This window comes from Cebus imitator, unplaced genomic scaffold, assembly GCF_001604975.1.
Source record: "Cebus imitator isolate Cc_AM_T3 unplaced genomic scaffold, Cebus_imitator-1.0 Scaffold0, whole genome shotgun sequence".
Lineage (NCBI taxonomy): Eukaryota > Metazoa > Chordata > Mammalia > Primates > Cebidae > Cebus > Cebus imitator.
Window position 1 is genome coordinate 4,414,652 of NW_016107315.1, and position 14,287 is coordinate 4,428,938.

A 14,287-nucleotide genomic window follows, 5' to 3' on the forward strand; every position below is an offset into this window, starting at 1 on the left:
GACTCCACCTCAAAAAAGAAAAAAAAAAGTAGCCCTCTTTAAGTCTTAATTCCTTCAACTGTAAAAATGGAATAATGGCTTATGTCAGAGATGCTGTCAAGATCCCAGGGAATACACATGATGCCAGCCTAGCACATAACCTGCCCACTCTCAATGGTGCCTGTGTTGATGATGTCCGGAAGAAGGCTGGGAGAAATGTTGGTTCCCAAAGTGGTCAGTACCAAGGCCACCTAGTCCAGCCCTTGCCCCTAGGCCTGTGGTTCCTTTGGGGCAGATTCCAGTCTCACCACCACCCATCCAGGGGAGTCTGTGTTGAATGAGACATGTCCTGGAAGTATGAAAGGCTCGGCCCCCTGAGCTGCTGGCTGGCTCTGTCCATAAATGGTCAGTAGAGCACATGTCCCACCTATCCGAGCCAAAGGAGCTGGGAAAAATCTATCTGGGTGGCCTCTCATCCTTTCAACACACATGCCTAGAGGGAAACTGGTGCTATCTAATGCCAGTCAGCGCTGTCCTGAGCTCAGCTGCTAAGAATAGCAGGGAGTGAGGTGGTGGTAACCAGCAGGACTCAGGCAGAACAGAGGCCCATTACACACCTGGATCCAGCCCACAGACTGCCACCACCTGCTCTTCCACCTTTAATGCCAGTTCCTGCCCTACTCATCGCACAAATAGAAGCCTCTGGAAGGGGACAAAGATGGGACAAAGCACCCTGACCAGGTAGCCACTACCCAGGATCAGGGACCACATATTCCCCCAGTGTAAGCCACTCCCAGCCCTGAGCTGTATGAGCAGAGATGCACAAAGGCCCCTTCCCACTCCTGCTCAGTCCCAGGCCAAGACCAGGTGGTGGCTATGCAGTCGGGGTGCTCAGCTAGCAGCACAGAAGGCTAAAGCCAACCCCATCTCTGAATACCCCAGTGGGCCCAAGGATAAAGAAGCCTTCCTTAAAAGCAGTTCTAGGCCAAGCATGGTGGCTCACACCTGTAATCTCAGCACTTTGGGAGGCTGAGGTGGGAGAATCACTTGAGCCCAGGGGTTTGAGCCCAGCCTGGGTGACATAGTAAGACCCTGTCTTAAAAAAAAAAAAAAAAAAAATTAGCTGGTTGCTGTGGCATGTGCTTGTGGTCCCACCTATGTGGGAGGCTGAAATGGGAGGATTCCTCGAGCCTGGGTCTTTGAGGTTACAGTGAGCTATGATTATGTCACTGCATTCCAGCCTGGGTGACCTAGCGAGATCCTATCTCAAAAGAAAACAAAAGTTCTTAACAGGCCTATACTTGGGACAGCTACTCTTATACCTGACCCCAAAAGTTGTGTGCCTGATCCCTGAGAGCAGACTGCACTTATCTGTGGCTAGTCGGCCTGAGAAAGCCGCCACTGAGTGCCTGCAGCACTGCCCATTTGGCCAAGACCAGCAATTTGCCTGACCTTTTTGGGTCTCCTAGTTCCCAGCTCAGTGCCTTGCATCTCCACAACCACTGACTGATGGCCCTACCACCTGCTCTCTCTCCTGGCGGCCACAGCAGCAGCAGGACCATCTCTGGTATCACATGAGGTAGGGATCAGATAGCCCTGGGAACAGGCCAGGACAGAGTATGAGGTGGGGGTGGGCAGGAACCTTCTGCAAGCAGGAACTTTCTGACCACCCCAGCTGCTTAAATAGAACAGGTAATGATGCTGCCTTTTGGACCTGCCTAAAGAGCAGAGGTTGTGAAAGACATAATAGCTAAGGCTGCTGACGGGGTGAGAGACAGGGACAACTGTGCCTCACTGCAGGGAGGGAGAACCTACTTGATCCTTTGAAAAAATAATCTGGCAACAATCTTTTTTTTTTTTTTTTTTTGAGACTGAGTCTCACGCAGTCGCCCAGGCTGGAGTGCAGTGGTGTGATCTCGGCTCACGGCAACCCCCATCTCCCGGGTTCAAGCAATTCTCCCATCTCAGCCTCCTGAGTAGCTGGGATTACAGGCAGCCGCCATCATGCCAGGCTAATTTTTGTATTCTTAGTAGAGACGGGGTTTCACCATGTTGGCCAGACTGATCTTGAACGCCTGACCTCATATGTCCACCTTGGCCTCTCAAAGTCCTGGGATTACAGGCGTGAGCCACTGCACCTGGCCCTCTGGCAACAGTCTTAAAAGTGATTGCAGTTCAAGCACTCTAGCCACATGACTCCAGCCCTGGGCATCCTCACAGCATTTTACAAAAGCAAAAGTGTTTCCAAACTAGGGCAGTTGTATAGGCCACAGCAGACCCCGGCCCTAAAGATGCTCAATAAAATAAATTGATAATGTGGAAAAATACTCATAGGATAACATTTGATGATACAAATGGATGCAAATTTCTATAAACTGGTGGAAGTGAGGGACATGTCCATTACCTTGATGGTAGTGACAGTTTCATGGGTTATATGTATGTTAACACTTATCAAATTGTACACTTTAAATATGTGTAGTTTATTGTACATTCATCATAGCTCAATAAAAATGTTTTAAGAAAAGAAGGTCACAATTTTTTTTTAAAGTTTTCTATACAGCATAATTTGAACTACATACATTATGAAATAAAGAAAACAGACATGAAGTTAAAAAGCTTCCGCACAGCAAAGGAAACAGTCAACAAAGTGAAGAGACAGCCCACAAATGGGATTGCAAACTACTCGTCTGACAAGGGATTAATAACCAGAATATATAAAGAGCTCAAACTCTATAGGAAAAAAAAACTAGTAATTTCTATCAAAAGATGGGCAAAAAAATACAAACAGACATTTCTCAAGTGAAGACATACAAATGGCAAACAGGCATATGAAAAGGTATTAAACTCTCAACATCAAAGAAATGTAAATCAAAACTACAATGAGATATCATCTCACCCCAGTTAAAAAGGCCTTTATCCAAAAGACAGGCAATAAATGCTGGTGAGAATGTGGAACAAAGGAATCCTTGTACACTGTTAGTAGGAATGTAAATTATAATAGTACAATCACTATCAAGAACAGTTTGGAGGTTCCTCAAAAAACTGAAAATTGCCCGGGTATGTGGCTCATGCCTGAAATCGTAGCGCTTTGGGACGTGGAGGTGGGAGGATCAGCTGAGACCAGGAGTGAGAGACCAGCCTGGCCAACATGGTGAAATCCTGTCTTTACTGAAAATACAAAAAATAACTGGGCATGGTGGCAGGCAGCTGTAATCCTAGCTACTTGGGAGGCTGAGACAGGAGAATCACTTGAACTCAGGAGGCGGAGGTTGCAGTGAGCCTAGATCATGCCATTGCAATACAGCCTGGGTAACAGGATCAAAACTCTGTCTCAAAAAAACTTAAAACTTGAGCTACCATATGATCCAGCAATCCCACTGCTGGGTATATATCTGAAAGAGGAGAAATCAGTACATTAAAGAGATAGCTGTACTCCCATGTTTGTTGCGGCACTGTTCAAACAGCTAAGGCTTGGAAGCAATCTAAGTGTCCATCAGCAGATGAAGAAAGAAAGAAAACATGGCCGGGAGGGGTGGCTCACGTCTGTAATCCCAGCACTTTGGGAGGCCGAGGTGTCAGATCACGAGACCAGGAGATCAAGACCATCCCAGCCAACATGGTAAAACTCCGTCTCTACTAAAAATAAAAAAAATTAGCTGGGCATGGTTGTGCATGCCTGTAGTTCCAGCTACTTGGTGGGAGGCTGAGGCAGGAGAATATTGCTTGAATCCAGGAGGAATATATTGCAGTGAGCTGAGATTGTGCCACTGCACTACATACAGCCTGGGCAACAGTGCAAGACTCTGTCTCAAAAAAAAAAAAAAAAAAAAAAAAAAAAAAAAAAAAAACAAAACAAAAAAAAAAAAAAAAAAAAGAAAGAAAGAAAGAAAACATGGTACATATATACAAGGGAGTACTATCCAGCCATAAAAAAGAATGAGATCTGCCGGGCGCAGTGGCTCAAGCCTGTAATCCTAGCACTTTGGGAGGCCGAGGCGAGTGGATCACGAGGTCAAGAGATCGAGACTATCCTGATCAACATGGTGAAACCCCGTTTCTACTAAAAATATAAAACATTAGCTGGGCATGGTGGCGCATGCCTGTAATCCCAGCTACTTGGGAGGTTGAGGCAGGAGAATTGCCTAAACCCAGGAGACAGAGGTTGCGGTGAGCCGAGATAGTGCCATTGCACTCCAGCCTGGGTAACAAGAGCAAAACTCCGTCTCAAAAAAAAAGAATGAGATCCTACCACTTGCCACAATACGGATGGAACTGGAGGTCATTATGTTAAGCGAAATAAGCCAGGCAGAAAAAGACAAACATTGCATATTATCACTTATTTGTGAGAGCTAAAAATTAAAACAATTGAACTCATAGAGGCAAAGTACTGAATGGTTACCAGAGGCTTGAAAGGGTAGTATAGGGCTTGTGGAGAGGTGGGGACGGCTAATGGGTACAAAAATATAGAATTAATAAGACCTAATATTTGCTAGCCAAAGAAAGTGACTATAATAAATAATAATCGTACATTTAAAAATAACTACAAGAGTATAACTGAATTGTTTATAGCACAAAGGACAAATGCGTGAGGAGATGGATACCCCATTTACCATGATGTGATTATTATGCATTGCATGCCTGTATCAAACTATCTCATGTACCCCACAAATATATATACTTACTACATACTCACAAAAATTAAAAATTTAACACAAAGAAAGAAAACAGAAAAGAATTACATTCGAATGGTCATGTTAGAATAACAAGATAGCAGGTGCTTTTCCTTCTTTTTTTTTGAGACAGGGTCTTGCTCTGTCAGCCAGGCTAGAATGCAGTGGCACGCAGAGGCCAGCTCACTGCAGGCTCAACCTCCTAGGCTCAAGTGATCCTCCCATATCAGCCTCCCTAATAACTGGGACTACAGGTGCATGCCACCGTGCCCAGTTAATTTTTGTATTTTATTGTAGAGATGGGGTCTCGCCATGTTGCCCAAGCTGTTCTTGAACTCCTGGACTCGAGCAATCTACCCACTTTGGCCTCCCAAAGTACTGGGATTACAGGTGTGAACCACTGTGCCTGGCCCTCTATCTCTTCCTGTTTCTGCTAAAATGTACTTGTAAGTTTTATACTGACTACACTTAAACGTATGAAACTTGTAAAGAAAAAGTCTTGGAAGGGTTTGTTCTTTACAAGGTCAGTCAGAAGCTACAAGGGCCCAGGCTGGGGCGAAGGTGTGGGCAGGTACATGCAGGGCCAGATGCTGGGTGTGGAATAGGTGGCAGGTGCTAGCTGGGCATGGAATGTGCACCCACTCCCTGACCTCTGCTCCCTGACTCTCAGAAGGAACTAGCACTGCCTGGAGAGAGGAAGAAGCAGAGTAAAGAGGCAGATTCTCTGGTCGGAGATCTCATAGCCAGGAACACAGTGAGAATAGATCCTAAGCCTGTCTGTCCAGAGCCCAGGCTCCCTTTCCCTACAACTGCAGCTTCCCTGCTCTGGTCTGGCCCAGCAGAGTGAGGAGGGGCCACCGGCCCAGCAGAGTGAGGAGGGGCCACCCGCCCAGCCATACCTGCTGGTGGCTGCTGGGGGTGCATGGTCAGAAGAGGAAAAGATGCGGTTCAGGTAGTCATTCAGCAGCTTCTCCTGCACAATGCCTGAGCCACAAGTCAGAAGGGAGAAAAGGGCCACATGATCAGTGCAGCTCCTGGCCCCTGCTGGTCCCAGGCCAACCACAGGTGCAGCAAGGCCTGAGGCCTTTGTCCTTTCCTTCTCCTCCCAACAAGAGGAGCCTCCTTCCTTCCCTGCCAGCCCTTACCTGTGACCCTGGATTTCTCAGCATCTGAGGTCAGCCTATAGCTCTTGCGGGAGAAAGACATGCCGGCCCCCTTGGATGCCATCCTTCATCTCTCATGGGCAGTCAGTCGTCCTGGAGGCTGAGCCAGACACAGAGCCTGTCTACTCAGGGCCAGCCATGGGCCCTCACACCTGACCTCAGTCCTGCCACAGCAGGAAGGCTTGGGAGCAGGTGAGGCCAAGGTCATGCACACTAACACACAGGACAGGGGAATGCAGGGGCTCCCAGCTTCCTACACAAGTAGGGTAGCCGGAGTCTAGGCCCCACACTTCTTGTTCTCCAGTGTCCCTGTGTCAAGCACAGGGCCTGGCAGAGAGCAGGTACCAGATATATTTTTGCCGAACCATAACTGTCTCAGCTCTGTGGAAATCAGACCAAAATGTCCAAAGTGAGGTGTCCTAGAGGCAGACCCCCTGTATCCATCTCAGTTGTAAGCAAACTGGGTCCAGCTCACATCCAGAAGAGAGAATTCTACACATTCTCCCAAGTGCAGACCACCACTAGTCTGGTCATCGTTAGCCATAAGTCTCACTTACTCCCCACAAGGCTGGGGTCTCTTTCCTCAACCCTGGGTTCCTCCTTTTTTTATCCATGGTCCTGAAAGTGTTCCTGTTCCCACTGACACATGTGGTCTCCCACCTCATCCAAGCACCACCCTTGCCCAGCCCTCATGGCAAACTCCATTGGTCCTCTACTGCAGCAATCTCTTATCATGTTACTATTGCAGCTGCTCCCGAACCTGCACTAAGTCCCCGGTGCTGGCCTCACTGATGTGTAGCTGTGCTATCCAACACAGCAGCCACCACCCACATGAAGTTACTTAAATTGAAAGTTTTAAAAATTAACAATTCGATTTCTCAGTTGCCTTAGCCACATTTCAAGAGTTCAATGACCACATGTGGCTAATGGTTACTCTATTGGACAGCACAAATATAGAACATTTCCACCATCATAGAAAGTTGTATTAGAAAGCGCAGGTCTGCCTTAGCCAGCACTCCCTACTCTGCAGCTCAGTCTCTTATCTACCCCAAACAGCCCCTCTACTACCGCCAAACTCCTTCGGATCTGCACCACACCTGCCCCTTGGGAAGGTGGTTTTCCCAACCTCGGGCCCTCGGTGGGCGCCTGTGATCGGTGCCCCTCTCACTACCAGAGTAGCTGAAGGTCTAATTAAACGCAGTCATTTATTTGATGAGCAAACCTTCCAGACACCCACTCAGGACGTCAGTTGCTGAGGATCCAGGTGAGAGGCGAACCCTGTGCCCGCCCGAAGACTTCCTGTCACGGCTATCCTGTCCAGCCCCGCCGAGGTATCCGGGCTCAGAACTGAACCTATTCCGTCTGGGAGCCCAAGGACAGCGAGGGCGGCGCATGGCTCCCCCAAGTTGCCCCCGCCTGGCCCCAAGCTCCAGAGGACCTGCCAGACCAACTCCCGCTCGGAGTCTCGCACCACAGGCTACGATCCCTACGCTGAGGTGCCCTCGCACTGGACTAGCCTGGGCCGCGAAGGGAGCCGCCCGGACCCGCCAGGCTGATAGCCTGGCCGCCCCTCACTCACCCCGAGCCTTGGCCGCGGCGCCCCGGCTCACAACATCCGCCCAACCTCTTGGCTACGGCATCCGTCTAGGGCCAAATCACGCGCACGCCGGAGCGCCGCGCCTCCAGCCGCGCACGCGCACTGACCCCTGCCCAGCCTCCGCTAATGGACCCCTTCCACGGTCTCCCACCGAGTTGTTGTTCCAGGCCTCAGCTTCGCCAGAAGGCCTCACCACATCCGACCTCCGCCTGCCCTGAGGATGCTCCCAGCCCTGCTGTGGCAGAACGCGACGTACTAACCGGGATCCTTAGGCCGCCTGTCTCAACTCCTACCTGTACTTGGAGGCCCAGCTCAGATGTTCCTTAGGACGTCTGAAAGGCCGCTCCTGCCAGAGCCCTGCTACCTGTTACCTCCACCCCTACTTAGTCCTAGCGGACAGCCTCGCTCACCTTCCCTGGGATGACACTTCTGGCGGGTGAGATAGGCCTCCTCCCTGGGCTCTGCTGCCGGGCGTAGGATGACCTGCCTACAGCTGGGGCCTGATAAGGCGGCAGCAAAAGAGTTGGGGGCTGGGCAATGTTGGAGCTGGGGCAAGTAATTTTCCACAATTTACAGGTTAAAACTGAAGTTCAGAAAAGCTTAATGTCACCCAGGGCCTCTGGCAGCTCTCACTTTCACAATGCCCTTGGGCTGACAAGGCTGCAGCGGGGCTTCACCCCAACCCCAGAGCACCTCAAGCGTCCCCACCAAACCTTCCTAGCATCTGTCCACTAAGTAGGGAGGCCTCTTGGGGGCTAGCTGTATTAGTCCCTTGCAACTGACCTGTGGGAAGTAAGAGTTCCTCTTCTGTTGAGAAACACTAAGTTTATCCTGCCCCTATGGCTCCTTTGTGGAGGATACCTTGTAGTTTGTAATTAGTCCCAGGCAGGTAACAGCTGCCTACTTCTAATATTCCTGAGTTACGTGTATATGTAAAACACCTGTGTATTAACAAGAATCACCTGTAAAAAAGCAAATAAATGTGTGGATGACTCTGCTCAGGGCCCCTGGAGAGCTGCAAGCCCCGCAGGCTCTCAGGCTGTTGGTTCCCCAGGATAGATCCACTCTGTTGGCTATCTGACTGCCTCTCTCAATACCTTCAGCCCGCCTGGGTGGGAGTCTCCTGGTCAAGCTGGTTCTCAGTACTCTTCAAAGTTTCCATTCTTGTTAAATAATAAATTATAAGTGTGCGAATAACTTTGTTAAGCCCTATCCTATGTAGCTGTTAGACATGCCACACTTATAGGCACATAGTATAGTCTGTGTCCTTGCACTTTAACCAAGATATCTGTGCTGGACATGCTCACAGGCATGTCCCAGCTCGCAGCCTGTGCCCCTACCTGTTTTAAAAAGTTTTAAGTTATTAGCCAGTTGGGTTTTAGATTGTGAGGTCTGATCTCTGTTGGAGCCAGTCAGGTTTTAGATTGTGAGGTCCAGCTCCAACGGAGATCAGACACAGCAGTAAAGACAACCCCAAATGCTTATGGGATAAATATGTCTGCTTTTCCTTTGTTCATTGTATTCTCATAGCAAAATGGCTAGCAAGAGGGTACCCTTCCTGCAGTGCAGGAAGTAAAAAAGTAAAAGTTGCTTTGCTGAGAGATCATTTGTCTCAGTGCTAATTTTTCTTTGTGGCACCGAGCATGTTTCCAACATGACCTATGGGACCTGAGGCCTGGCCCCTCATGGCTTCTGTCACCAGGTCTCAGGTCAGGGTCCAGCAGGCCTTGACCTGATGTGTGGAGCCAGAGCCACCCAATCCCGTAGGGACAGATTTCACAACTTCCCGGATGGGGCTGTGGTGGGTCACAGTGCAGCCTCCAGCCAGAAGGATGGGATGGTTCCCACTCCTGCTGCTTATGACGCAATGCTTAAGGGTCCCTGGTGAGTGCCCCCGATCCCGATCCCCAACTGCTTTCAGAAGGGGGTTGGCCCCATCCTACTATTCTAGGATGAGAGAAAAGTTGGGGAGCCAGAGGTTCAGTGGGCAGGGTGCAGTGACCTTGGCCTCAAGCATAGCTGGGAAGCCCTAGGAACATATACCCATTGCCCACTTAGGCCTCTATTAGCATGTCTGCTCTAGCACTGAAGCAGTGTTAGGACCACACAGATGCACACACACAGCAGGCAGTGACCCCTCCTGGTCCTGATCTACTCCTCTAACCTAGCATATGCCTTTGTGCAGGTGAGAGCCCAGATTTGGAGTCAGAATGCTTAGGCGGGGCCCCTGGCTGGGTAGTGTGATGGCTCTGAGCGTTTGCATTCTCATTTGTGAGATGAGATGGGGCAAGTTCCATCACCCACTGCTCTCACGGAGCGTATGTTAGATCTGAGCCCAGTGCCTGGGCCACTAAACAGAGGCACCAGTGATAACTACCAAGTGTGGGCCTGCTTTCCAGGGGAAATTTTCTTTACAAGTATCGGTGCAGGGGTGCTAGACTGGCCCTTGAAAGTGCATACAGGGTCCATCCCAGAAACCTTGTAGCTTTGGTCCCCTGAATGAACAAAGTGTGGACATGCCAATACATGTTACTGACATGTATGCCCACCTGACCTGCACCCACTCATGCCCATCTGCAGGGCAGCACTCGCCATTAAATGACTTCCAGGTGCTCCGGGGCACAGAGCTACAGCACCTGCTACATGCAGAGGTGCCTGGGCCTTGGCAGGAGGATGTGGCAGATGCTGAAGAGTGTGCCCGTCGCTGTGGGCCCTTACTGGACTGCCGGTGAGTGGCCACTAGGTCTAGATAAGACTTGGGGCAGGGGAGCCTGGGCTGTGGTGTTACCCTGTGCCACCTTCTCTCCAGGGCCTTCCACTACAATGTGAGCAGCCATGGTTGCCAACTGCTGCCATGGACTCAACACTCACCCCACACGAGGCTGCAGCGTTCTGGGCGCTGTGACCTCTTCCAGAAGAAAGGTGAGTGGGGGTGGAGAGGGTCAGGGTGGGAGACAGGGAATCTCAGCCCAAGTTGATCTTCTGTCTCTTGCTCCCAGACTATATACGGACCTGCATCATGGACAATGGGATTGGGTACCGGGGCACCGTGGCTACAACCTCAAGTGGCCTGCCCTGCCAGGCTTGGAGCCACAAGTTCCCAAATGATCACAAGTGAGACAAACACCTTCCCTTCATTCCAGCCTGGGGCCTTCCCCCAGCACACACTATAGTGATGTTCTGGACCCTTAGGTACACGCCCACACTCCGGAATGGCCTGGAAGAGAACTTCTGCCGTAACCCTGATGGCGACCCAGGAGGTCCTTGGTGCTACACGACAGACCCTGCTGTGCGCTTCCAGAGCTGTGGCATCAAATCCTGCCGGGAGGGTAAGTGGCGCTGGGTCAAGCCTGGAGAGTGGAGGGACAGGCCCACGCCAATCCACGAACCCACTGGTCCTTTGTCTCCAGCCATATGTGTTTGGTGCAATGGTGAGGATTACCGTGGCGCGGTGGACCGCACTGAGTCAGGGCGCGAGTGCCAGCGCTGGGATCTCCAGCACCCACACCAGCACCCCTTCGAGCCGAGCAAGTATGCATGGGCAGTTTTGGCGTTCTGGGGGCCGGGCTAGGGAAGGTCCAGGACTCCAGGAGCAGGGCTCCGTGTAGGGCAATTGGGCGGGGCCAGACAAGCCAGAGTCCCAGGGTCTTGCTCATGCCCCGTTACCACCCCAGGTTCCTTGACCAAGGTCTGGACGACAACTATTGCCGGAATCCTGACGGCTCCGAGCGGCCCTGGTGCTACACTACAGATCCGCAGCTTGAGCGAGAGTTCTGTGACCTCCCCCGCTGTGGTAAGCGGTGGGGACTGGGCCTGGGAGGGTACCTGGGAACCTTTTGGGGGGAGTGTGGCTCGGGTGGGGAGGGAAGAGTAGCTGGGTGTGACCTGAAAGCATATCCCGTGGAGTACCGTACACCTGCGAAAGGCGGGTTTGGTCCCAGCCCCAGAGGGATCTCAGCTCCCGCTTGGGGTCCAATCTGTTTTGGTCCATCTAAGAGTCTGAGGCACAGCCCCGCCACGAGGCCACCACTGTCAGCTGCTTCCGCGGAAAGGGTGAGGGCTACCGGGGCACAGCCAATACCACTGCCGCAGGCGTACCTTGCCAGCGTTGGGACGCGCAGACCCCACATCAGCACCGATTTGTGCCCGAAAAATACGCGTGCAAGTGAGGTGGGGGCGGGCGCTGGGACGTGCTGCCGTGGGTGAGATGGGTGAAGGGTAGTTACAGGACTTAGGGCTGGTGGCTGGCGGGCTAGGGCTGAGTGGAGCTCCTGCTTAGAGACCTTCGGGAAAACTTCTGCCGGAACCCTGATGGCTCAGAGGCACCCTGGTGCTTCACACTGCGGCCAGGCATGCGTGTGGCCTTTTGCTACCAGATCCGGCGTTGTGCGGACGATGTGCGGCCTGAGGGTGAGGCCCGAGCTTGGCGGGGGGGCACAGAGCCAGGGCTGGAAGCCTGAAACCGGGGTGGGGCAGGGCAGGGGCAAGGTCTTAGCCTGATGACTGCCCCCACCTGCTGCAGACTGCTACCATGGCACAGGGGAGCAGTACCGTGGCACCATCAGCAAGACCCGCAAGGGTGTCCAGTGCCAGCACTGGTCCGCTGAGACACCACACAAGCCGCAGTGAGTCCCTGGTGCTCCCGGCTGAGCCAGGGCCCTAACCCTGGAGCGGCATGCTTTGGTGTCTGGGACCAGAGCCTGGAGATGGTTGAGACTATCCTGCCATGACTTTGCTCCCCCTCCTGCCTAGGTTCACATCTACCTCCAAACCGCATGCCCAACTGGAGGAGAACTTCTGCAGGAACCCAGACGGGGATAGCCATGGGCCCTGGTGCTACACAATGGACCCAAAGACCCCATTTGACTACTGTGCCCTGAGACGCTGCGGTGAGCTCTAGTGATGCTCCCCCATGCCCTGCTTTGGCCCCTACCACCAAAGCCTGGCTCCCTTAACCCAAGTGAACTTTGTCTTTCAGTTGATGACCAGCCGCCATCAATCCTGGACCCCCCAGGTTAGGATTTGGGCCAGTTATGGGTCAGGCCCTTTTGCCCACCATGTCCATGCAGTCTGGGTTTCAACCAGCCCACCCCATCCTCCAGACCAGGTTCGGTTTGAGAAGTGTGGCAAGAGGGTGGATCGGCCAGATCAGCGTCATTCCAGGCTGCGTGTGGTGGGGGGCCATCAAGGCAACTCACCTTGGACAGTCAGCTTGCGGAATCGGTGAGGCACAGCTGCCTGTCTCCCCCAGAGTGGAGCTGAGGTTGTGTCCTCTGTGGTTATCCCACTGGAGGTTGGGAACCTATTGCTGGCCCCAGAGGTCCCAGCCAGAAGATGGCAGGTCTAGCCATGTGTCCCAGAACTCTGTTCCCTGTCCTAATTCTCGACTCCTCCAGGCAGGGCCAGCATTTCTGTGGGGGGTCTCTAGTGAAGGAGCAGTGGATACTGACTGCCCGGCAGTGCTTCTCTTCCTGGTGAGCCTCCCTTGCATTTGGGGACCCAGTCCCACCCCCTCACCTTCCCTCTTCCCCAGGCAAGCTAACAAGTGGGCCTTGGGGCAACTGACTGAGAGTCACAAATAATCTAGCAGAGCTTCTTTCCCAGCCATATGCCTCTCACGGGCTATGAAGTGTGGCTGGGCACCCTGTTCCAGAACCCACAGCCTGGAGAGCCAGGCCTACAGCGGGTCCCAGTGGCCAAGATGGTGTGTGGGCCCTCAGGCTCCCAGCTTGTCCTGCTCAAGCTGGAGAGGTATGTGAACAAGCTGGGAGGGTATGAGGTGGGGCCGGGCCTTGTGGCCTCGGGCCCTGAGTGCCCCCATTCTTGCTAAAGATCTGTGACCCTGAACCAGCGTGTGGCCCTGATCTGCCTGCCCCCTGAATGGTATGTGGTGCCTCCAGGGACCAAGTGTGAGATTGCAGGCTGGGGTGAGACCAAAGGTAAGAGCATAGTGCATAAGACTGCTCCTGGCCAGGAGGCCCAACCCTGGATCTTCCTCCAGGGCATTCTCCTTCTCCCCATTCCCCTTACTGTAGGTACAGGTAATGACACAGTCCTAAACGTGGCCTTGCTGAACGTCATCTCCAACCAGGAGTGTAACATCAAGCACCGAGGACGTGTGCGGGAGAGCGAGATGTGCACTCAGGGATTGTTGGCCCCTGTGGGGGCCTGTGAGGTTGGTGGCAGGGCCCTGGGCCAGCCCTGGGAGGGTATGGGGGGCTAGAAATGAACTACTTTATCATGAAGGGGGCTAGCCACTGCCGTGGCCCAGGGCCCTCATCAGTTCTCCTACCTGCCAGGGTGACTACGGGGGCCCACTTGCCTGCTTTACCCACAACTGCTGGGTCCTGGAAGGAATTATAATCCCCAACCGAGTGTGCGCAAGGCCCCGCTGGCCAGCCATCTTCATGCGTGTCTCTGTGTTTGTGAACTGGATCCACAAGGTCATGAGACTGGGTTAGGCCCAGCCTTGATCCCATATGCCTTGGGGAGGACAAAACTTATTGTCAGACATAAAGTGACCTTTCCTCTTTATGCCTGTGCAGATGCTTCTTAGCCTCTGCCTTCAGGAAATGAGTTAGTGACTCCTTGCTAGGGGCGGGGTGACCTGAGCCCAGCACACCCTGGGCTAGGTGATCTGTCCCTGAGACTACTTTTGCCCATGGGTGCCATGGAAAGGCAGGGCCTCACTAGTCCCCCAGACATTCTCTTGGGAAGGGTGGTGCAGAGCAGTTGCTAATGGAAGGGGCTGCAGCAGAGAAGCTAGGCTGGTACAGAGTCCTGGTTTCCAGGATAGGCAGAGACTAAGCCTCTCACTGTCCCCTCCCCTCTCACACTGAAGGCACCTGAAGCCCTTGTGGCTACCACACCCAGAACCT

General features: G+C 52.6%; 2 protein-coding genes across 8 annotated transcripts in view; one reads left to right on the forward strand and one right to left on the reverse strand.

The window, feature by feature from the left end:
* Window positions 1-7,902, reverse strand: part of RNF123 (ring finger protein 123) — a 34,276-nt gene extending 26,374 nt beyond the window's left edge. Inside the window, exons 1-3 of one of the 7 annotated variants that reach the window (XM_037742382.1) lie at window positions 7,820-7,879; window positions 5,795-5,912; window positions 5,549-5,633 (exon numbers count right to left, since the gene is read on the reverse strand). In XM_037742382.1, the coding sequence (XP_037598310.1) occupies window positions 5,549-5,633; window positions 5,795-5,876 (167 nt within the window). In that variant the 5' untranslated portion in view covers window positions 5,877-5,912; window positions 7,820-7,879. Of the gene's footprint in view, window positions 1-5,548; window positions 5,634-5,794; window positions 5,913-7,034; window positions 7,177-7,391; window positions 7,492-7,819 lie in introns of those variants that run through there. The other 6 variants (XM_017501916.2, XM_037742358.1, XM_037742402.1 and 3 more) reach the window with 6 other exon arrangements.
* Window positions 7,903-9,104: 1,202 nt separating this feature from the next.
* Window positions 9,105-13,950, forward strand: MST1 (macrophage stimulating 1). Its single transcript, XM_017504071.2, has 18 exons — window positions 9,105-9,293; window positions 9,990-10,137; window positions 10,219-10,331; window positions 10,409-10,523; window positions 10,602-10,738; window positions 10,820-10,940; window positions 11,084-11,202; window positions 11,406-11,574; window positions 11,689-11,819; window positions 11,932-12,034; window positions 12,162-12,298; window positions 12,388-12,423; window positions 12,512-12,632; window positions 12,806-12,883; window positions 13,014-13,160; window positions 13,242-13,348; window positions 13,445-13,584; window positions 13,709-13,950. Exons 1-18 carry the CDS (start codon window positions 9,200-9,202, stop codon window positions 13,868-13,870), a joined length of 2,178 nt encoding a protein of 725 aa, XP_017359560.1. The 5' UTR covers window positions 9,105-9,199; the 3' UTR covers window positions 13,871-13,950.
* The last annotated feature ends 337 nt before the right edge of the window (window positions 13,951-14,287 follow it).

What these genes read in the sequence shown, in the direction of transcription:
- MST1 (XM_017504071.2), top strand. Translation starts at nt 9,200, where the DNA reads ATGGGGCTGTGGTGGGTCACAGTGCAGCCTCCAGCCAGAAGGATGGGA. An exon ending in CCCGAAAAATACGCGTGCAA is followed by an intron (nt 11,575 to 11,688) that starts GTGAGGTGGGGG and finishes GCTCCTGCTTAG; the next exon opens with AGACCTTCGGGAAAACTTCT. An exon ending in GTCCTGCTCAAGCTGGAGAG is followed by an intron (nt 13,161 to 13,241) that starts GTATGTGAACAA and finishes TTCTTGCTAAAG; the next exon opens with ATCTGTGACCCTGAACCAGC.